Source organism: Triplophysa dalaica, chromosome 1, assembly GCF_015846415.1.
Source record: "Triplophysa dalaica isolate WHDGS20190420 chromosome 1, ASM1584641v1, whole genome shotgun sequence".
Lineage (NCBI taxonomy): Eukaryota > Metazoa > Chordata > Actinopteri > Cypriniformes > Nemacheilidae > Triplophysa > Triplophysa dalaica.
Window position 1 is genome coordinate 23817832 of NC_079542.1, and position 22077 is coordinate 23839908.

General features: G+C 37.8%; 3 protein-coding genes, 1 long non-coding RNA gene and 7 other non-coding genes across 13 annotated transcripts; all 11 read right to left on the reverse strand.

Moving 5' to 3' along the window:
- Nucleotides 1-683: 683 nt before the first annotated feature.
- On the reverse strand, nucleotides 684-5070 carry LOC130429766 (uncharacterized). The gene is made up of 11 exons (XR_008907682.1): nucleotides 4483-5070; nucleotides 3248-3294; nucleotides 2784-3073; nucleotides 2605-2652; nucleotides 2384-2430; nucleotides 2183-2207; nucleotides 1761-1809; nucleotides 1559-1580; nucleotides 1277-1322; nucleotides 1055-1100; nucleotides 684-884 (listed from the first exon to the last, which is right to left on the reverse strand). It is a non-coding gene; the product is annotated as an uncharacterized LOC130429766 (long non-coding RNA).
- LOC130431990 (small nucleolar RNA SNORD31) lies at nucleotides 949-1020 on the reverse strand. The gene has a single exon (XR_008908384.1). It is a non-coding gene; the product is annotated as a small nucleolar RNA SNORD31 (small nucleolar RNA).
- On the reverse strand, nucleotides 1170-1240 carry LOC130431976 (small nucleolar RNA SNORD31). The gene has a single exon (XR_008908380.1). It is a non-coding gene; the product is annotated as a small nucleolar RNA SNORD31 (small nucleolar RNA).
- On the reverse strand, nucleotides 1392-1516 carry LOC130431995 (small nucleolar RNA SNORD22). The gene has a single exon (XR_008908385.1). It is a non-coding gene; the product is annotated as a small nucleolar RNA SNORD22 (small nucleolar RNA).
- On the reverse strand, nucleotides 1646-1715 carry LOC130431962 (small nucleolar RNA SNORD30). The gene has a single exon (XR_008908378.1). It is a non-coding gene; the product is annotated as a small nucleolar RNA SNORD30 (small nucleolar RNA).
- Nucleotides 2044-2116, reverse strand: LOC130431982 (small nucleolar RNA SNORD31). Its single transcript, XR_008908382.1, has one exon. It is a non-coding gene; the product is annotated as a small nucleolar RNA SNORD31 (small nucleolar RNA).
- On the reverse strand, nucleotides 2271-2340 carry LOC130431970 (small nucleolar RNA SNORD30). Its single transcript, XR_008908379.1, has one exon. It is a non-coding gene; the product is annotated as a small nucleolar RNA SNORD30 (small nucleolar RNA).
- LOC130431954 (small nucleolar RNA SNORD29) lies at nucleotides 2502-2566 on the reverse strand. The gene has a single exon (XR_008908377.1). It is a non-coding gene; the product is annotated as a small nucleolar RNA SNORD29 (small nucleolar RNA).
- A 1281-nt stretch (nucleotides 5071-6351) lies between the features above and the next one.
- On the reverse strand, nucleotides 6352-10126 carry sb:cb1058 (uncharacterized protein LOC394209 homolog). 3 transcript variants are annotated; one of them, XM_056749557.1, is made up of 4 exons: nucleotides 10003-10086; nucleotides 9250-9313; nucleotides 8152-8775; nucleotides 6352-7204 (listed from the first exon to the last, which is right to left on the reverse strand). In XM_056749557.1, the coding sequence occupies exons 3-4, from the start codon at nucleotides 8734-8736 to the stop codon at nucleotides 7055-7057; spliced, it is 735 nt and encodes a 244-aa protein (XP_056605535.1). In that variant the 5' UTR covers nucleotides 8737-8775; nucleotides 9250-9313; nucleotides 10003-10086; the 3' UTR covers nucleotides 6352-7054. The 3 variants fall into 3 exon arrangements, with proteins under 3 accessions (XP_056605535.1, XP_056605533.1, XP_056605534.1); XM_056749555.1 differs by lacking the exon at nucleotides 9250-9313 and having other exon boundaries at nucleotides 10003-10126; XM_056749556.1 differs by lacking the exons at nucleotides 9250-9313; nucleotides 10003-10086 and adding an exon at nucleotides 8916-9044.
- A 986-nt stretch (nucleotides 10127-11112) lies between these two features.
- b3gat3 (beta-1,3-glucuronyltransferase 3 (glucuronosyltransferase I)) lies at nucleotides 11113-15975 on the reverse strand. The gene is made up of 5 exons (XM_056748383.1): nucleotides 15528-15975; nucleotides 15262-15427; nucleotides 13710-14064; nucleotides 13065-13355; nucleotides 11113-11928 (listed from the first exon to the last, which is right to left on the reverse strand). The coding sequence occupies exons 1-5, from the start codon at nucleotides 15613-15615 to the stop codon at nucleotides 11830-11832; spliced, it is 999 nt and encodes a 332-aa protein (XP_056604361.1). The 5' UTR covers nucleotides 15616-15975; the 3' UTR covers nucleotides 11113-11829.
- Nucleotides 15976-16104: 129 nt separating this feature from the next.
- naa40 (N-alpha-acetyltransferase 40, NatD catalytic subunit) lies at nucleotides 16105-21356 on the reverse strand. Its single transcript, XM_056759511.1, has 8 exons — nucleotides 21006-21356; nucleotides 20084-20179; nucleotides 19901-19953; nucleotides 19690-19785; nucleotides 18805-18963; nucleotides 17482-17565; nucleotides 17299-17376; nucleotides 16105-17133 (listed from the first exon to the last, which is right to left on the reverse strand). Exons 1-8 carry the CDS (start codon nucleotides 21009-21011, stop codon nucleotides 16989-16991), a joined length of 717 nt encoding a protein of 238 aa, XP_056615489.1. The 5' UTR covers nucleotides 21012-21356; the 3' UTR covers nucleotides 16105-16988.
- Nucleotides 21357-22077: the final 721 nt, after the last annotated feature.

The following is a 22077-nucleotide window of genomic DNA, read 5'->3' on the forward strand; positions in this document are numbered from 1 at the left end:
AATTAGCACAATTTCTTAATGTTAGTCTTTTAATCCATTTTGCCAACTCTTTAAAGAACCAGCAGTCCTCGTTTTCTTTAAAAGGCAGCTTTGTTCCATTGATATACTTAAGGTAAGGCTTTAACTCAAGTTTAGTTTGGATGCTTTGAAGGGGAATCTAATGCATTTAATCTCATTTCTATATTTGGGTTACAGGCCTTTGCTTTTCAGGGTCAGGTTTACCATAACTAGTGAATTTCTCCAATGTAGTCCAATTCACTTGGTTGAAGCAGAATCCAGCACATTTCAATGCGTTAACATCCAACAAGCTTAAACCAAAATCCAAATATAGCATCCCTTGAAACATGGGGATAACAATTCAATTTAACATTCCTATTTCAATTATTCAACCATGAAGAAAAGTTTGCACAATACAGATTAAAATTTTAAATCAAGTGATAAGCATTTCTTCTGTGTATTCGTCGACTTGTGCAACGGTTATAAAAACAATGCACATTGTATCAGTCACATTTCAGCCACACAGATTTAGAATTTAATGCAGTTATTGATAATCACCACATAGGTAAATATGATACATTAATCCTTAAAATTAATTTCAAAGCAAAAAAAACCCCAATTACTTTCATCCTAGTTGGGAAACATTTCTAGATGGCCGGTAAGAGACATGAGATCTGAAGACAAGATATGAGTCAAGAAACCATTTATTCTGTATAAATGCACATCCAACATCCCAGTACAATAATTTCAGAAGTAACAAGTATCATGAAAGACATTCATTGTTAGTGCAAGACTGTACAAATCAAGCATTGAGAGATATCAACTAGTCATGAAACATCAGACTGAGACAAACGCAGAAACACCAGCATCCAGTGACATCAGGGAACCTAGAAAAGCAAAACATAACATTACGGCACAAGGAAACATTACTGGTATGGGTTTGAGTTATGGTTCGGTTCAGAGGGGTTACCATTCACTCATGACTTTTCAGTCTGGGGCGGTATTCACATCATCATGTCCATACCAAATTTAAATGTAACAAATGCGGTGTACCTACCCTAGTAAACATGCAGTATGGCAGCAGAGGCTATGCATGGAGTCCCCTGAGAGGAGACCGGAGAGTGTGCGATTAGATTATGTGCAACATTATAGGTGAAATTAATCTTAATACTTTGAGATCAGAGAGTACCAATCAGTCACTTAAAACTCAGACTGGGGCGATATATCAGTCATCACACCTACTAGTTTACAGATAATTTAGAGGAATCTTTAGTCTTACCCACAAAGATGAAGCACTTCCAAAAACCACCAGTTCTTCAGTAGTACTGAAAAGAGCCAACAAACAGAAATTAGAATGTTTGTTTTTCCAAACTAATTATCCGGTTAAGGCTAGTCCCTGTCAGACTGTTGGCAACCCCAACAAAGTATCCCCTTTTTGCACAAGCAACACCAGTGGGTTCACCTTTTCAGGTTCTGGTGTTGACAAGGCGTAAGACGTGTGCACGTTACATCATAAAAGGACGAGCAGTGATTTGTAAAGCAAGTGTAGATGTGTACTCACCTATAAAGCTATGATGAGTCACCTATAAACAAAAGACCTGAATGTTACTTCAGACACACAAGCAAACATCATTCAAAGTAAGGACTGTAACATCAGTTAAAAAATTTGTCAACAGAATTTCAGTCGAACAAGATTCCACAAGTATATCATCATGAGTTACAGCAGGATTGTGTTGTAGGCAAAAATGGCACCTATCTCTCACCTGTGGGTCCTAGAGCATACAACTCCTTTCATCTTTGATCACAAAAGCCCTAAAAACAAATAGAAAAGCAGTGTCAAACAACACCAGTACAGTTCTTGACATTTGACTTCGTGAAGCCCATCCCACAGCTGCAGCTGTTAGCATGCAAATGATTTCCATAAATCACATACCAACCAAAAATAAGTTTAACCTCATTTCCCACCAGTGAGCCATATCAGTAACTACATTAAAGATCAGTGATTTGGTCAAAAGGATTTCACCCCACATGAAGTATAAAACTGAGTATGGATCAGAGTGGTTTACCAATCAATCATGATTTTTCAGACTGGGGCGGTAATCACGTCATCAAGTCCATGACCAAATCATGTACACGTTAAATAAAACCAATAGTGATGTTTGTATAGCCAGTGTAGACAACTCACCTTTTCATATATCTGGTGCACCACCCTAAACAAAAACACATGCATGTCACTTCAGACACACACAAAGACCAATGTTCAAAGTAAGGACCAACTTCAGTTAAAACATTTGTCAACAGAATTTCAGCCGAACAAGATTCCACAAATAAATCATCATAAGTTTCAACAGTTGTGTTTTGGGCACAAATAGCACCTACAACTCACCAGCAAGTCTTGAGGATACAACTCATTTCATCTTTATCACAGAAGACCTGAAAAGATATTAGGAAACAATGGTTGGCAGTGTCGCAGAGAGCCAAAGTTGTAATACAAAAATCTATCAATCTCTCAGTTGTTTGTGTCTTTTCACATTGGTTCAAAGTGAGCTAGGAGTTCTCATCACAGAGACTTGAGCATAAAACTAGAAAGTGAAAATCCATACACACCTTTACAGCTAGGTCACCCGTTTCAAGGTAACTTTGTGCAGGGACCACCTGAGAGAAAAAAGATCTTTCATGTTTGGCACATAGAAAACAGCTAAATTTAACTTAGTCCGGTCAGGTCTTTGGTGACTGAAGCAATGGGGCAAAGATGCAGTTAATAAACAGAGGTTTAAAGAACTCACCAGGAAGCCAAGGCATTCCAATTCTCCAGTAGAATAAACTCAATGAACCTAAACAAATAACAGAGATAAGAATGGGAAGCTGCAGGCAAAGACTTCATATACCACAAAAAAAAAATCTGATCAGACTTTGGTGACTAGGATGCCATATGACAAGTCTGTCGTCCAGTAAAATAATGGTAAAAAAATTAATCATCTCAGACCAAGCTGAATTAAAGACTTGTGTATATAAAAACTACTTACAAATATAACATGGGCACTCTGCACACTCAATCCCAGCTTCATGTGGCACCCTTAGAATTAAAAACAGAAAAAAATTATATTGCAATTGGATGACACTAGATCGAACACCAGCAGTTTGCGTCAAGTCAGAATATAAAAGACAACATCACTGAAACTCAGACATATGCTTGTCATGGAAATCATCATTCTAAAAATTATAATAAATCATTGTGAACAAAACTCACCTTGATATTAAAAGCCCTTGACTTCAAGGCACCAGAGGCAACTGAACCTGAAAGATATGCCAAATTAATTTACAGGGTCTAATATACAAACACTAAACTAACCCAAACAACATTTCAATGTGAGGTGGCAGTTCAATGCTACTCAGTTAAGAACAACTTCTTCAATGCATATCAGGAAGAGAGAATTCATTAAGTCATCAAGGTAGCACTTCATGAGCCCTCAGCGTTAAATTGATAATTTGACAAACTGCAAGTGTACATGTAACCAACACACTGCTTGACATGCTGGCTAAATTGAAAAATTTAAGACCGATCACCCACAGGTTGTTCCATACCCAGGCCTGTACAGTGAGACATGTCACACAGAACGAAACAATTATGAATGATAAACTATATAACCTAAAGAATAACTAATGACTAAACTAATATTTACTGTAGTAAGCTCAAAAACACTATGGTAGCTGCAAAAGGAGGAATCTTTCTGGCATATGTGGACAGATATACAATTCTTGTACAGTAAAGGAATGGAAAACGCAGAACTCATTCATATATTTGGCCAAATTTACCCAGCTCTGTGTAATAAACTACATAGTTTTATGGGTATATATACTTTAAAATAGTAGACGTTTATACATAACTTTAAACCTCTGAAGCACCAGTGCTTGCAAAAAAATAAAAGTTGATGTAGAGCTACACAAAAAAGATATTTGGAGAAATGTCAGTAACCAAACTGATCTCATCACCCTTTAAATGCCATAGTAGGAAAAATACATACTATAGGAGACAAAGGGGTCGAGATACGTTTGGATACTGATATTCTTCCAAATATCATCCTTAACGTTCAGCATAACGCATCAATTTAATAGGAACAGAACACTTGCATTGTACACCAAACCATCATCAGAACATTTTCATATTTAATACCAAGTTCTATGTTGAATTAAGTTTTCCTGTAGCTCAGTGGTAAGAGCATGGGTTCGATCCCAGGGAATTGCAAATACCCATGTGAAATGTATAGGATAAAGCAATGCAAGTCGCTTTGGATAAAAGCGTCTGCCAAATGCATAAATGTAAATGAGTTGAGCTACAATTGATCTTATTGGAGAGTTCATTGATAACCATAGTTAGGCCTGATTCAAAAGCGAACATGTGCACCAATGCAAGCGAAAACGTTAAACCTTATAGGCTGAACGTGAACAAACGAATACATGGACATCGCACACATATAAACTCACCTTTCCAGCCCATCAGCTGTAGTTTCATCGTGGTCCGCATGACTGCAAAAGAAACTGCAGTTAGGACAAGCATAGCCACGTGGAGCTTGCGCAACATGTGAACTTTACTCGGTTACTGTACATTTGAATAAAACACCAACTTAACCAAAACGCCAATCTCTCGTCAGATAAATATAGTGCAATCACAGTGTCTCAGAACAGGTCTGTGTAAGTTATCATCATTGAGAGACAGAGCTAATCTAAGCCGTTAGAAAAAAAAAGCACGTTTTTAAACAATCATCCATAAAATATACAATTATTGCAGATTAACATCAATTGTTTGTTGAGGAATAGATAAAGCAAATGTAAAGAAGTGCTAAACGAGTTAGGATGGTTTAAGATTCAAGCGATAGCCTAAATCACCATCGGTTTAACACACCGCTGCATGTGCTGTATTAACTCATAATGATAAAAACGAGCAAAACGCATATCATAGGCACACGGGGCCACATTTAACTAGTAATAACATCGCTGCAGAGAAATAAAAAAAAATACTAACGCACTAAAATTATATGTTGGTTGAAGAAAAGATGAAGACACCTCACCTAACCAGAAGCTGCTGCAAAATGAAAGAAAAAACAGAGCCGGCGCCTTTTATTTGCGTCACCGTCCGAAAGCCACACCCACTTTGCGACAGCCCGCAATTTCAAGCATAGATATAAATAACTAGATCCAACGTAAGCATCTGAGCCGGTCCGTTAACTCAAAATCAAGCTTACTGTGATGATTATGAAAACGTATTGTTGTGTAAACTGAAACATTATATCTACTACACTAACATATGACAACAACGAAAGGTTGTCCATTTTGTTCGGGAAATTAAATTCTTTCACAGCCATTGCACCGCAGTGTTGGGGCAGTCTAGCCAACTGTGAGTGACGTCAGTGGACCGTTCCAAGATGGCCGACACGTCTACGTGCCTGGAGCGCTTACATGTGGCATTTAGTTATTTATATCTATGCATTAAACTGCGCGGCACTCTGTTTATTTAATAATAATTCAAATTTTCACATGTATGAAATAGCCAGACCTACAACATTTGAACAACAGATCACAGTATACAAGAAAGCACAACATGTGGTATATTTTATTCCACGGTGCAAATCTTTCATTTCCAGTGGTATATGCTAAATGAGTAGCCTATCAGTTGACTTTTAGCCTAACTTTCAAAAATTCTCAACTTACTGTTTAATCAAACTACTAAAAGATAAAATAAGGCAAAGTATGGTGTTCAATTCTCTGAATTTGTGCTCTGCATTTAACCCATCCAAGTGCAGTAACACAAACACCGTGAACACACACCCAGAGCAGTGAGCAGCCCAGGGAGCAGTTAGGGGGTAATGTGCCTTGTTTAAGGGTCTCACCTCAGCCGTTGTGTTGAAGGTGGAGGAGAGCCCTGATCATTCACTCGCCCCACCTCGATCCCTGCTGGTACTGAGACTCGAACAAGCAAAGTTTGGATTACAAGTCCGAGTCTCTAACCATTAGGCCACGACTGTCCCCCAAAAGCCAGTGACATGGGCGCAGAACCTCATTCAACCCGTAGTGATACAGTCCTAGGGGGGAAGCCCTCGCCCAGCCCATAAAGTATATTACTGTTAACAATGTTATTATTGCATAATGTGTAATGTTTCACATTCGGTGTACTTTATAGTAAACACTAAACACCATGCTTATATTCCATTCTGAACGCAAGCAGGGAGAAAATTTTCAATGCACAGACAGGTTTTAAAGAGGTGAACCCCAAAAGCTTGATTATTGCCATTTAAAAATATTTCTTAAATGCAAAGTGGAATTTTATGAAGGAAATTGAATTGCATAAGACTGTAGTCTGTTTTTCCCCTCTTTTTCTTTTTTATTGATATTGTGATGTTGTGATAAATGTGTAAAACAAGACATTACAAAACGAACAACACCCCTTGACATCTACAATCTTCTAATTTCACTTTATGTGATGTCTAAGGAAACTGAGTACTGAAGTAAAATAGGTCTACATTCTTTACATTTCTTGGCTCAGTTGTTTAAATACTTCATTGCCACTGATGTTATACCAGTTGATAACATTTCCAAAAAGCTTTTTGAGCTCCCAGAATTGTTTTTTAACTAGATCCTTTGGAACACAATCTCTGGAAAAACACAAGATCGAGGACAAAGTACAGAAGCCACAATACTGTTCACAGCTCAAAAAGCGATCACATCCATTCACAATCTCTCATTATGGGATGATTAGGGGCATAAGCCTCATGTTTTCCCATGAGGGAAAAAAGATCAGCTGCATGCCCTTTACTGCAATAGTTAGTACTGCAATAACATATTTATACACTGATGAAAAGTTTAAAATGTTGACCTGTCTTTACAAGTTACATAATGATTAGTAAAATAAAGTTTGGTGCTGATCAGTTCCACTCAACAGAAGAGACATATTAAATATTGGAGAGCATTTACGTTAATAAATAAAACTGATTGGTTTATTAATAATTAAATGAATAACTTTCATAAACTGATCCATACTAAAATGAGGTCTGATCTACTCTTATCTGAACTCTGCTAAAACACAATTCCTGTCCATTTTGGATCTGACTGGTGGTGAGGATGAAGATGTCGATGAGATCGGTGTCAGGGTCACACTGTAAAGATTGGTAATAAAAGACTCCCATCCACAACGCAAAGCTCTGTCAACGGCCTACAGAAGAAATGAAAAAATATATTTATGTTAATGTCACAGAAAACTACAGTCTTTACAACTTTATAACAGAGAACATAGTGAATTACTAAGATTCTTGAGAAACCCTCCCCGACTAAGGTCACCTTGCATAAATCTATACTAAAGATGGTCATAATATCACAAGCTTTTTTCTGACTTCATTTTGACCAAAAACTTTAACATATCAAATTAATAGAAAGGAGAGCAGTTCGTTTTTAGAAATGGCAAAGAGATAGAAGATGAACTGACATGGTGTATTGCACTACAAGTAAACAAAGTGATGTTGGCTTATCTTGTCTAACAGTCCGTGTTTCTGCACATTGTGAAAAGGAACTTTACCCCAGATGCCTCTCTAAAATATTTTCCCTTTTGAAACAGAATAACTCAAGTTCATAATGACAAGAAGAGTCAATTAATATTAGTATTAAAACATTAAATGTTGTATACAACTTGTGGAGAAACATGTTTTAGACTCTTTGCTCTTATAATCACACATGGGAACACAATTAATAAAATAAGAACTCTATTAATGTTTTTTAACAGTTTCTTGTGTTGTTTTAAAGGAATGGTTCACTTAAAAATTACACTAAAATACAATTATCATTTACTCAACCCCATGTCATTCCAAACCTGTATGACTTTCTTTCTTCTGTGGGACCAAAATAAGATATTTTGAAGAATGTTGATAACCAAACAACATTGGCCCCCATTGACTTTCATTGTATAGACATAAATCCATTTCTCAAAATATCTTGTTTTATGTTCCACTGAAGAAAGAGTCATATACAGGTTTTGGATGACATCATGGTGAATAAATGATGACAGAATTAGTTTTCTGATTAAACCATCCCTAGTAGTTTCTCTCTGTGCTAATGTGTAAATCTTCAATCAACACTAATTCATCATTCTTTGCAGCTATATCTCACCTTGCGGTAATTCTTAAAAGTGTTCCTCTTTTCAATCTCTGTTGACTCTCCATTTATCTTGCCTTCAGTCTTGTTCTCCTTTCTTACATTTTCCAGCTCATTTTCCCGTTCCTTCTTTCGCAAAATCAGAATCTGATCATCTGCTTGCTCCCTTACAGAGAAGTGGACCAGATCTGGTTCTCCGTTGTTTGTTACCTCCTTAGTTTGAGCTTCCTGCAGCACCGCTCTATTATCAGTCTCAGTGGTTACGTTTTGGCTTTCTTTTCCTGGGGATAATTTTGTTAAAGTTTTCCTGCTCCAGCGGCGACTCAGTCTGCTTGGCTTTCTCTTTAATAAAGTGGTTCCATCGTCATCCACCATTCCCTGGTTAAATTCAGTCAAATGGTCATCCTCTTCTATCCAGCCTGCGACTGTCATGTTGTCTGGACTGCTCAGGTTTTGCATCGGCTCATCTGTGATATTCCACTCGATCTGTACATCATCTCCATCCATCTCATCCAAACGCCAGTAGAATCCATTAGCCTTGTCCAGAAAGAGAGGAGAACGAGGGGCCTTGTTCTTCTTGGAGCTCTTGCCGATAGTCATGGTCTTGTTAACTTGAAAAGTTAATTCGGTCTTTGTAGTCTAAAGCGGAAGGAAAAAGGAAACAAGTGACTTCAACATGTGATGCTGTTCATAGTCATCTATGGAAACACATAACAAATATATCCACTGTTGCTGGTTTTAAAGGCTTGAAAATTTTATCACACCACAATGTTCCTTACACAAATAAAAAGATAAACAAGAGGGGGCGAAGAACAGCTGGATTCCTCAAGCTACTGTTAAAATGAAATCTGCATGGCCTGAAGTTTATCTCTTCCCTCAGAAATGTGTTTATCAGTCACGTCATCATGGGCACACTGTTCAAAGTTCAATCTGTGTGTATACAGCGTATCAGTAAGTTCCTATTTATGGACAATATGTCTACTAAGCTACACTCATTTTATGACTCAGATAATATGAACCTCTTAAAATTCTTTGACTTTGACTTGGGTTGGTCGCGCTGGAACTTTGAATGGTGCCAGAACAGATGACTGTCTGTGAGCCATAGTCACTCACATATATTTCATACTGGACAGAGGTTTAAAGATGATTGTATTGCTGTATTCTTTCTTGCAATAGTCTGTGGAATTTTTGACAAATAACAAAACAAAATGCAGTGGAGTAATAGTGGTTATACAGATTGGATCATTTAAGCTGTGAAAGTAAAGCCTATGACTTGCATAGACTTACAGATGAGAACAATGGGAACTCATTGTATTTAAGATTTAATAATATAATCTTAAAATACCTTTCTATGGACATGTCAGTTTAGATGTGCTATTTCCTTCTCAACACAAAGATATTGTTATATATAATTTATTGTTCATTTAAAAGCATTGTATAACTCCTGAAGTTGAAGCTGTTTACAGTGAAATATGAATTTTGTTGTTAGATAGAAAAGGTTCTAAGAAACCCTGCAAATCCAAATTCTTTCAACATTTACTCATTCTCATGTCATTCCAAATGACTTTCTTCTGCTAAACAAAGAATGTACTTTGAAGAATGTTGGTAACCAAACTGCACTGGCCCCTATTGACTTCCATTATACGGACACCTTTCACAGAAGAATGTGACATGCATATGTTTTTGAACAATGAGAATGAATAAATGCTGCCCGAATTATTCTTGGGACAAACTACTCTTTTATTTCTAGCAGACTGGCCATCCCTGTCCGAAAATGGTTATTGTAGTCCAATAAAATATATATTTTACAGATATACAAACAAATAAAAAGAACAAAACAGAGGATGAAGAAGCTGAGTGACTTACCTGCTGGCTGTTTTCGAGACTCTCTCTCAGTACTTCGTGGCCAACTCACCTTACTCTGACAAACACAATCGTCATACTGTCTAAACCTGTCAGAAACTCCTCTCTCTCTCTCTCTCTCTCTCTCTCTCTCTCTCTCTCGTGTTATGTGTCATTTAATTAACTACAGGGGGTAAGCAGCCAACAAAAAAGAAAAGCCCTTCATGAGCTATCTGACTATGAATCATAAAAACAATCAGTATCACAGTGCTGTGTTCCAAAACTCCTAGGTGTCCTATGCAGGTCTCATAACCGTGTTTTGGAGATTATTCACAAGGTGGGATAACATGACATTGTGAAATATTTCTGAAAAAAAAATCTCCACATTTGCTTATTTGTCAAAACAACAGTGGATAATATAAAGTTTAAAACAGCGCAAAATAAGAGCAAGATACATCGTAGAAAGGTGATGGAAATGAGAAAAGAAATGGGAAAAGAATGAATGGAATTCAGAATTGTAAACATAAGGTGTGGCATTTAAGAGACTCATTGGCAACAGGGTAATGGTTTTTTAAGTTGCCTACTTAAGAAAATACATGCAGACGTGAATATCTACATGTTATTTTACAAAGGTGTGTTGTTTAACAATCTCTGTTAGGATCACTGTTTTCTTCAAAATCTAACTGAAGCTTGAAGCATCTTCTACCCTAGTACAATCGCTCTCATATAGAAGGGTTTTAATGATGTGTTATAATCTTTATTATATTGCCCAGTGGCAATGTACCTTCCTAGGTGTTGTCAAAAACAAACAGCTGTTCAGCAGATGTGTTTGCCATTGTATGTGTGACCGTAAGCCTGCAATAGAGGCCCCTAGCAGAGGTGCAGTATTGCATCATAAAACAGAGGGCGTGTAGAGTCTGGATATTCATTTGTTGTGGTTTCATGTGCTGTAACTCACATGGAAACATTTTAGCAGTAGCAGGTGAAAGAAGTCATACAAAAAATCAGGATGTCTCAGAATCTGTTCAGGAGGATGAGACATTAGTTAACCTGCATGTGATTGAAAAATGTTGATAATAAACCCCTAACAATGAAAAAGTAAAACTTAAGTAAGGTAGACAATACAAACTGGGCATTATTTTATCTATTATAATTGTCACATCATTACCTCTCCACAAAAATGTTCTTGCATTCATAAAATATTTTCATTATTTTGTCACAAGTACAAATGACAATGTCATTGTACTTTGTCTCCCGGAGCCTTATCAGCACCACATACACAAAATGAGATTCACAAGAGATGAATGGCACAATAAATCGCACCATATGTTACTTAATTCTGCCCTCACCTCTCAAACCAAAATAAATAGTTTTACATTGCCATAAACAACAACGATAAGACAATCACAACAAATGCAACAAACAAGTACACTACTCTTACATACAGCATATACAGATATTCCAGGCTAACCCACACTACAACAAAACATTTCTAATGATATAAATGCAAAATATATAAATACAACCTTAGTTTACTGTTTTTAACAGTAAGCTAAATTCTCTTTTAGGTACAGTTCAAGTGTACAGATGATAAGGACTGAATATGAGATACACTGAAACCATTTATGGAAATCCACTTCCTCTTTGCCTGCATTGATTTAAATACACCACTTTCATACCTAATACATCTAAACCAAAGTCCAAAGAGTATTTTGTGTGTGTCAGGTCAAGGAGTCAGTTCATTACTAGTGTCGTTTTTTTATGAGAATCTCTTAAAATCATAACTTTGGGACGACGGGGGTTTTAAATCTTTGTTGATGAAAGTCCAGAAATGTTTTGAGGAAGTACAGCTCACACCTCCACATCAGGATCTGAACCCAACCCTTGTCTCTGCAGTGCGTCTTCCCGCTTCATCTTTGGTTTCTCAGTTCGGGTGTGCCACACCAGCACCTGAGCAAGAGGAAAATAATGCCAACGGTAATTAAAGCTTAAAAGTTCATTCCGCTTATTACAATTCATAACGAATGACTCAATGGAAGATGAATAGACCAATACATCATTACAGATTACATTTATTTGGCAGACGCTTTTGTCTGAAGCGACTTACATTTCATCATCCTATACAATCATCCTATGTTTCTAAGTATGTGCAATCCCTGGGATCGAACCCACGACCTTGGTGTTGTAACCGCCATGCTCCAGCCACTGAGCTACAGAAAAGCTGTTTAGTCAATTAATGTTTTCAAGAATTTTGTCTTCCTGCATGACAATGTGGCTAAAGATAGAAATAAATAAAGATATTTAGATAAATAAATATGTAAGCAATATAAATATTTAACCAAACCACAAATTAGTGTGAGAAATGGCTGATGCCACACAACAGTTGTAGTAAAAGAGAACTTCTAAATCCAAACCATTCATTTATTTGGCAGATTAAATGGGGAGTTAAATGGGTTATTTTAGGCTGATTGAAAACTAGACGTGCAAATTTCATCCTGGATCATTTGCAAGGGCTTGACTGCACAATCCAAGTGCTACTGTCCCAATAAAACCTTGCATCTCCATATTTCATGATTTTTATTTTTGCCCTAAATCACTCACCGTTTGTCACCGGGTTTCGCAAATATCTAACCAATAAATGGTATTAAAACGTGCTTATCAACTATGACGACAACAGGGTATTTAGTCATTTTTAAAAGAATAGTGTTTTTTCCCATTTCCTAAATATGGACTTCTGAGATGTGCCTTTTGGAAGGACAGTGGCGATATGATCTATACTATTATATCAAATTTTCCCTAAAACAGATCATACTATTAGATATAAACAGGGCTTAAGATTGCAGTACATACTGACGCTGTCAGACTGAAACCTAGCCCAAAACTAATAACATATAAAAATGAATTCACTGCAATGAAAAAGCTATAATACTTTATACTGATTAAATATTTGCAGAACCCACAGATAAACAAGAAGGGAGACCAATAATAACAATTTAAGTAAAAAAAAAAACCATCAAAATGGAGATATGAGGTTTTAGTCTGACAGCGGCAATACATGAAGTCTGGGAGTTGACGACAGGCCCTACCTTGGTACACAGGTCTGCTTTAGGTTCAAGGTCATCCATAGTAACCAAATGCTGAAGGAAGCTGCTTTCCAAGAAGCCCATCTGAGCATCACCATCAAAACATGCTTCAGGATTAGACAGAATCAGCCTTAGGGATACTGCAAAACCAGCCATGTCCATGGGGAAAGGCCGATTGGGACGCCAGCCAGTGTGGAAGCGCACAACCCTTCCATCCTGAACCACCGGGCTCTCAAACTTCATCCCTCCCACTAGTCCCACAGGCCACACAGAGACGCGGTTTGTGTATCGCATCTGAGATATTAAAACATATATAAAAAAAGACCTTAACGGTAAAAAGACAAAGATGATAAAGAGTCTGGTAAAATATAGCACCACTCAGACTGTTAACATTTTCATGCAAAACCTTAACAAACATTAGCCTATTGCATAGATCATTGCAAGATCTCTCACCGAATATCCAGAAGTCAAAACATAGGACCACATAATGGCTTTGAGATACCCTATGATTTCAATCACGGTTGTTTTAACTACACTTACACACTAAAAACTGTCTCTCTAAAAAAGATGTGTCAATCCAATTGCAATGTGAACACATGCATTTGCATCTAAATCCATGTGTTGGTGTAACCTTGCGACACAGCTTACCTCTTCAAAAAGCTGCAGGCTGTAAGTGTTGTCATCATCAGCAAAGTACACCACAGCCTCTTCAAGAGCGGCTGCCTCTTTTCCCTCTGCAGCAGCACCCATGTCCCTGAGCCAGCGCAGACCCTCATTTCTCTGCTCAGCACCCCGGGGTTTCAGCCAGCTGGGATCATTCTCCTGAAGCTTCTTGTCTTTGGGGGTCAGCTTGTGTAAGTGGGTGTAGGTCAAGCCAGACGCAGCTAGGAAGTCTGTGACAAGTGGAGTTGGCTGTGCAGCGTCCTCCACCACGATCCAGTGTAACCGAGGAACGTGGAGGAAGGTGTGAGACAATCGACTGAGCTCAGCCTTCTGCACCAGTCTAAAAAGACATGAGAAGAATACAAAGAGGAAGAAAAAAACGAGTGTTTTAATGGGAGACTTCTTAAACTTCAATTATTTGTGTTTCTTCTAAACAAACTTCTCTAATACAGCTCAGATTGCTTAATTAATATAGATACAGAAATACGACTTGTTTTGTTAGCTCGACGAAGTTAATGCAAATAATTTTTTTTAATTTGTATACTTTTTGAGGTACCAAAAACTGACCCAATGGAACATGTTTTGTAACTTGAAAGCTTTTATTTAAACAGACCTAATAATCAATTTTCATCGGTCACTATGACGCAAGGTGATTTTACGTGCCAATTAGCATATATGTGACGTCATCGCGACTTAAATGCGTTCTTTGATTTTCTATATTTTAATACCGTTTACATATTTAATGTTTCTGTTGTCAGAGATAAAAGACTAATAACAGACAAATGCTCACGTTCGGTCAGTAACAATGACACGTGCTTGTACACGCCGTTTTGTAATAATTAATGTATTAACTTACAAGTAACTTTAAGCTGCTGTTGGGTCATGAAAGGAAAAAAACGGAGTTAGACTTTATTCCACTCACGGAATGTTAAGGTTTATACAAAATGACGCTGGTCGCTAAAAACGGTGTGTAAACACCGCACAACTGGTTTGTGCGCATCTTTATGTGTATGAGTGCACGCGACGAGAGGGTCTTATTGAATGACAGATGCACGCTTTCAGAATCAGATCCAGAATCAACGCCACAAACAACGTTATTAGAGATCGATATCTGTTACGAAAAGATTTTCAGTTCGTTTGAAACTATGACGAAACAAATTATACGGTGGTGGCACGTCATGTTTTGTTTATATACGCCCATGGCTCCGCACCGCGAGTCTCCGTGAATCCCGCGTGAGTTTTCTGAACGGACGAGGCGTTGAATGGGAAAGGCCACGTCCCCTTATTGTAATCCGTCAAAATGACTGACAGCCTTCAGATTTTTCCGTCACGGGTATACAAAATCTGTCAATGACGGAGAATTTTCGTTTAACGCGACCTCTGCTTTACCATCCAACATCATGTATTATGTTATATTGCGCTCTTTCTCTTCATGCACAGCACACATCTAATACCTAAGAATACACCTAAAACCTGGCAGCGCTCAAAAACGGATATTCTTTCATTGCACACGATTATTGTTTTGCTGACTCTATACCTTGCATATGTTGGTGTTATCACATAAATTGCGTGCAGATTAGGTTTAGAGATTTTTGACAGTTCTGATGTTTTTATGTGTTCTTGTAGCTTCTGCAGCTCCCCTCTGAGTTGAGAGATCTGCTGATCTTTAGACTCGCCATAATCTCTGCAGTCACAGCGCTGACCTGCAGAAAAACGTTCACATCATAACATCCATGAAACTGTTCACATTTACACTCGTAACATAAATAACAGAAGTTATAATATAGACAAAGGGCATCTTACCGAGCTGCATTAGCGCATATATGAGTCCTAGCAGGGACACCATGAAATAGAAGACAAACACAGTCTTCAGCTTCAGTCTCACTCTCATGATGACCTGCTGATGCTGAAATCAGGACTGACGGAGGGCGATGGAACCAACTGTTATCCGGGCATCCCATGTGAATGCATTACAACGACCACAACTGCGGCTTAGGGAGGACAAACAGGGTCGTGCTTTGCACGCATACACTGATATATCTTGATAGGTGGTGGATAAATACCACTATGTGCGCTTACTGTCGCAATGCGTTTCAATCAGGATCGAATGGGTTATGCACTCCTAGACAAAATACTATTTTCCCGTTACTTCGTTCGGTATGTGCATTTCGGACTGCATTGTGACCCGTGCATGCAAGTGCATGCAGTATAAACTACAGTGCTCCCATTCATCCTCTGCGCACTCCCAACAACTTCCGCTTCGAGCGTGCAACACGATTGAACGACCGCCTGAAATGTGGCGACGTATTATAGTTCCGCTCTTTAACATTGTAACACTTCTACAAACCGGATTAAAAAAACATCAGTCAACATCAACAAGTCAAACAAGATTCCTTTATTTGTTGCATACAAATCAAACACATGACAAAGCTGGAACGATGTTTCGTTTCCGTTCAACAATGAGCACACAAGAGTAACGTCCACCAATCAAACTCTTGCCACTTTCGAAGTCGTATGTAACATTTTCCCATGACCTCGTGAAGGAAAATAAAATGTACATGGTAAACAGATTTTATACAGTGGAGAAAAATAAAAAATATACAACAATGACATAAAATGCTACAATAAAAAAAAAGTAAAATGAAAGTTCTACACTTGGGGTCCACCATAACTTTCCAAGCATTTTTGCAATTCAAACAACATAACCCTCATCCATCAAGCAGTTCCCTAATAGAGCTGTTATAAAATAGTTTGTTACAAGCTTAAGTTAAATGACCTGAGACAGTCTAAGCTCAGTGATTGATTACATAAACAGTACATGTTTTTGTTTTCGGATTCTTAAAAGTGATATTTTAGCAAACTTCAGCTTTTGTTAAAATACATTTACCCTGAAAGTGGTATAGAGTAAGATGGTTGTTGTAACCACTGTGACCACCACTTGCATTCACTCACGGTGTTCATAAAATAGCGGAGGATGGAACTCAACAATCTGGAGAGGAAAATATGTTATGAAAAATATGGACAGACATAAAGCTGCACCTCACCATGCTGATACCTGAGGTGAGAGAAGTCAAATTTGGCTCACAGTGGCCATTAATGAGACTTAGATTGGAATACTCTATGTGTAATTGTAAATGAGCATAAGTTAAAACCAAGAGCAAGCATTGAGTGGCCTATATAGATGGAAAGATTGTTATAAGGGTTGAGGTTGTGGAGAAGGGAAGGGAATGAGGAAGCTCAGAAACAATACTGGTAGGCTTGCACTTAATGGCAGCAGCCTCCACAGTGGCCGCCTCCATGAGCATGCCCCGAAGCCTCGCCATATTTTGTTCTTCGGCTCAGGATCTCATAGGTGCAGTCGTCTCCACAGCAACCGGACATGCTGGGTGAAGTTTCATCAATCTCAAAACTGAAAGGAAGAAGATGGCCAATAAAGTATTTATGTTTTGACACCGAATAAGAATTCCAGGAAAATCACAAATACTGTTAATGCAATAGTATATACATTTAAATAAAGATGTGAAGCAAGAATATCATAGACGGAGGAGAATTCATCCAGACGCATTGGACTTACTGTAAAGCCTCCCGGAAGAACTGGTAAGCCCCATGATTGTGTTTAAATACTGTCAACATCACCTTTTTCATTTGTGTGCTGTGCAAGAAACAAAGGAAGAAACTTGAATTCATGACTCTGCCTTAAAGTACTGAACGGACATAAATTCAGTGCGAGGATGGAATGGAGTGTTGGATGTAATACCTGTTTGCAATAAGCTGAAGGATCTGGATGAGGAATTTCCCCAGGCCTTTCCGTCTGAGTCTACTCTCTAATTGAACCTCATAGCTAAAGGAAACATTATTAGAATCAGTTAAATTAACTCTGTCATCATCAGTGAGAACACAACAGGTGCGATTTCAAATAACCTATTCATAACGTTGTGTCTATACCAGAAGTGAGTGACACAAGGTGACAAAGCACAATAAAAGCCAGTATAATCAGTGATGGTGTACACAGTGGATGCGGCACAACACGACAAATGTGTCATTCTTAATGGGTTCTGTTGTCTTTTGACACATCGTATCATTTACGTCTGGTGTAGACACTGTGTTAGAATGTTGGTGTTGCCTTGGTCTGTTGCGATAACAACTTTTTGTTTGGCGATTAATTGCATCAGAAATAATTGCGATAGTCGATATTATTGTCATTTTATAAATATTTTAATGACATAATATTGCAAGTACACCCTTTAACAGAACAAAGACCTTTTAATATAATATTTGGAAATTGAAATTAGAACTTAATTAATAACGGGAGTGTAAATATTAAAAATTAATAACGCAGACACTTCCAGTCCTCAATTATAACTGGTTGATTTACGCTACAAGCTGTTATAATAACGTTTAGGGTAAGCAGAGCCCTTGATATGTGAACCATGGAGAGGGCTGCTCGATTCTATGTCCTAATGTGGCCGTTTAAAATACACTTGCCCAAATGAGCAATGAAAAACAATGGCTCTTTATCTGGAACGACTTTTCCATTTGTGAAGTGCCCTTCATAGGAACAAAAACAGTGCATTCATTTTCTTCTAAGGTGTATTCATACATTTGACATGTCATATTTAGCTTAACTATCTGTAAGACTTCTCTCGAGCTCCAAATCTTTTCACCTGCCACTGTCTGCCTGTGTGTGACTGTGCTTGTGATTGTGTGTGCGCCGAGCCCAGGTTTTGACACAGAGGGCAACGCGATCGGATACAATGTTAAAATGTTTTTATGTAAACTATACATATATAAACACAATGGCGATACATTGCATGCCAAAAACTACACACTTGGACCGGCCAAGTGTTGCCATTTCTCGGATCAAAGTAAATTATACTTAAGTTATGTCATCACACTACTTCAATTCTTCATGTATAGTGCAATGGCTTTCTCACTATATTTAACTTGTTTTCACTAAACTTACACTGAGGTTAACAAACTCATTTTATCAAACAAAATGTAATTTAAATATTGATTCATGATACTTAATTTCATTTTCTCAGTACTGAACAATACCCGAATTAAAAATATAGAAACTTACCAATACAAAACTTCATCTCCACACTCTACATCAAATCGGAAGTGGGAAAACGCTACAGGTGATGAATCAGCGTCACGGGCAAGGAGATACCACGCCCTCTCATCCTTCATCTCGTCCCTTTTCTCCCTCTCCTTCCATCCCCACTCACTCTGTTCATATCTGCCAGAACACAATTACCTCATTAAACGCCAAAGAAATTAAGTAAACACCACATTCCCCACAGATTTATAGTAAACACATCCATTTAAACTAGAAAATTACTAGTGAGGCTAGGATCACCAGAAAAACACTTCGACTTAAATGTAATATGTAAACATTCAACTGACTTCTGCTCTGTCCGCAAGATATACTGGAATATCAATAGTAAATTCAAGTTAATAGGCATTCTGGACAGAATCTTTTGATGCTATATTTGGGGGGAAAGCACAACCTTCTAGCAATAACAATTTGTGTGACAGTCTGTGAAATCCAGGCTGAAGTTGAGATAATACCTTGTATGAGATGGGCATGAAAGTTTGGTCATTAACTTCACTATGATTTCAATTTTTTGACATGCCTTTACTCGGTCAAATATAAAAGGGATATTTCACCCAATAATGAAAATTCTGTCATTATTTACTAACCCTCAGATTGTTCCAAACCTATATAAATGTCTGTTCTGCTGAACAAAATGGAAGATATTTGGAAGAATGTCAGTAACCAAACAGTCCACAAAGATATCAAGCTTATATTTTCACAGAATATCATTTGCGTTATCCAGGATGACTTTATGTAGAAAACAGTTTTTTTTTTAAATCACAAAAAATAACTTTAGCTGGGTTTTCACAGACCGGGTCACATTTAGGACATTGTATTATCCCACATGGTGACTTGTTCAATACCTACAGCGTCTGCATGTTGGCTCTAGTCAAATTATAGGCCCACTCCACTGTTTCAGGACTCAATGCAGCTACCCGTTTACACTCAATCTCCAGATTTAACCTGTGTTAGACGTACACAGTCACAACATTAGTATGGCAGAATAAAACAATGTAACTGTTTCACGGTTTTGCCTGCTGTCCACAAAATTGATGGTAAGAGGGAAAAGATAGCGTACCCATTTCTGTCATACTTTTTGAACACTGGAAAGGCAGAAAAGGGGTCTTCAAGCTGAAACCAAACCATTGAACTCTCTGTTAATACTTTTCTATTGTAAGCACTGCATACAGAGACATATTGACACTACGCAAATGACTACGTTAAAAGGTATTTTCATTAAAGCACTTTTTAGATGACATACCTTATTGGCTGCAACCACCTTGGCACACACAGCATCCATAGCTGCCCTTTCTTCAAGCCGCCTCTGCTTCTTCTCCTTTGCTCTGTTTGACTTTCTCTAAATGTTAATGGAGAAGCAGTGTCAAATACAAATCTTCAGACACAGACTGAACATATCATTTATAATACACCAAAGAAACGTTTTATATTCAGCTAGAAGCACAGGAAGAACGTTTTTTCATCTGCAGGTAGAATGGTATAAAAAGCAGGAAACAGGTGCTGAGCAACTCTTGAACACGTGGAGATGAGCGTGGTTTATAATACTTTCTTAAAGGCTTCACGATGGCGGGTTCTGTCTGAAAGCTCACTTTCCTTTTACTAAAAGCAGCCATTTATGTACAATTATAAGTCGATTGTTATTATATATGAACGCATTGCTTTCGCGGGCTGTTTAATATTGCAGTGGCTGTCTGGCATCATGTCCGCCGATTCAAGATCTGTATAATCTTAACATAATAGACAACATCCGCTAATTGCTCATCATCCCGTTATTTTGGGGGGTTTAAAGTTTCGAAGGGTCGTTAATGTTAATATCGTAAGTTTGACAAAATCGGCAACAGTTTGCCTTGTTAAACAGATCAGTGTTCTGGCGCAGTCGACAATCTACGTTACCTGAAATGAGCAAGAAACGAAAGGTCGACATTATGAAGAACATACTGTACAGAGAATCGACCCAGGAAGGCAGGAACTGACCATTTTAAACCATGAAATCTTCACTAGCGTTCACACCTCCTAGTTTTACACGATCTCCATCGCGCACACACACACAGTACTTGAGTGATTTGCTACCATTAGGTCTTTGTTTAAATTGCTGCACGCATTTATCAAAACCCAACGAGCGTTAAAAAGGCAAAGCTTACAAAACACAAGACGGACAAACTCACCCCCATTTTGTAGATTTAATGCGACCACCTTGACGCGACTACTGTGGCGTTACTTAAAATGCTTTAAAGAAGTTAGAGATCAAAAATGATGAGATGGGGCTTGTGGTAAAGAATGTTAAAATGCTAACGACCTAGCTAGTTCGGTAGCTCGAGAGTAATAAAGCATTTAGCTACGGCCGATCTTAAAAAATCTCCCAGGTTCGCGCCAAGAAACAGGATCGAAAATTCCGCGCTCCAATCTGCCTTTCTTTATCTCCTTCTTTCCTCCCTCCCTCTCTTCACTCTTTCTTTCCCTCTCGGCAGCATTGGGCATTAGCGGCAGCCGCTGAGTCTTGGGGAAATGACGACATAGGGTTTGGGGTTAAGGTTCAAGCTGTTTCCACATGCTTCCTCGAGTGAAGATGAATGATGACATAAAGCAATTAAAAGAAATTGATTTAAATACCCAACAGAATATATTAAAGGCATAAAGCTGTTTTTGTTGATTGCAAAACAAATCCCGTAGAATTGTTAAAGATGATACAACCAGATATGACGTGGCAAAGTTATTATTGTACTCACATACACTGGAATGTACTGTATCAAATTCACATATTGTATTATTATATAGGAATAGATTTGTTGGTTTTTATTTCTTTCACTTTTAAATTCAAGATCATTCTTATCAGGAAGAAATTATGCAAAATATGGAGAAAATCTTCCAGAAATACAGTTGACTTTGTTGAAAAGCCTGACATAATGTGCAATTTTAGAAGATAAATATAAAATCAGTGCCATCATGTTCGGCAAATAACCCTTTGCTTTCTTCTCAAAGAACAAACATGATCTCTTTCAGCTTCAACATCATATGTCATCCATTCAGGAATACTTGAACATGCATTAAATTATCTAATTACATTTGTTCATTTATGTGTTTGTTTATGGGGATTAATGCAAAGAGGCTGGCAAATAATAAAAAAGTGAGATTAGATTAGATTCAACTTTATTGTCATTACACATATACAAGTACAGTGTAACGAAATGTAGTTTAGGTCTAACCAGAAGTGCAATTAGCAAGTGCAGGATATACAGT

Bases quoted from the DNA above. Each gene is read 5' to 3' on its own strand.
- sb:cb1058 (XM_056749555.1), bottom strand. From the start codon at position 8,736: ATGACTATCGGCAAGAGCTCCAAGAAGAACAAGGCCCCTCGTTCTCCT. The intron at 7,205-8,151 runs GTGAGATATAGC...TTTCTTCTGTAG, and splicing joins CTTTTAAGAATTACCGCAAG to GCCGTTGACAGAGCTTTGCG.
- b3gat3 (XM_056748383.1), bottom strand. From the start codon at position 15,615: ATGAGAGTGAGACTGAAGCTGAAGACTGTGTTTGTCTTCTATTTCATG. The intron at 15,428-15,527 runs GTAAGATGCCCT...GTTTTTCTGCAG, and splicing joins ATATGCGCTAATGCAGCTCG to GTCAGCGCTGTGACTGCAGA. The intron at 13,356-13,709 runs GTAAGCTGTGTC...TTAATATCTCAG, and splicing joins GCCTGCAGCTTTTTGAAGAG to ATGCGATACACAAACCGCGT.
- naa40 (XM_056759511.1), bottom strand. The intron at 17,566-18,804 runs GTAAGTTTCTAT...TGTTTCCTTTAG, and splicing joins GGAGATGAAGTTTTGTATTG to CTATGAGGTTCAATTAGAGA. The intron at 17,377-17,481 runs GTATTACATCCA...TTTCTTGCACAG, and splicing joins CTTCAGCTTATTGCAAACAG to CACACAAATGAAAAAGGTGA.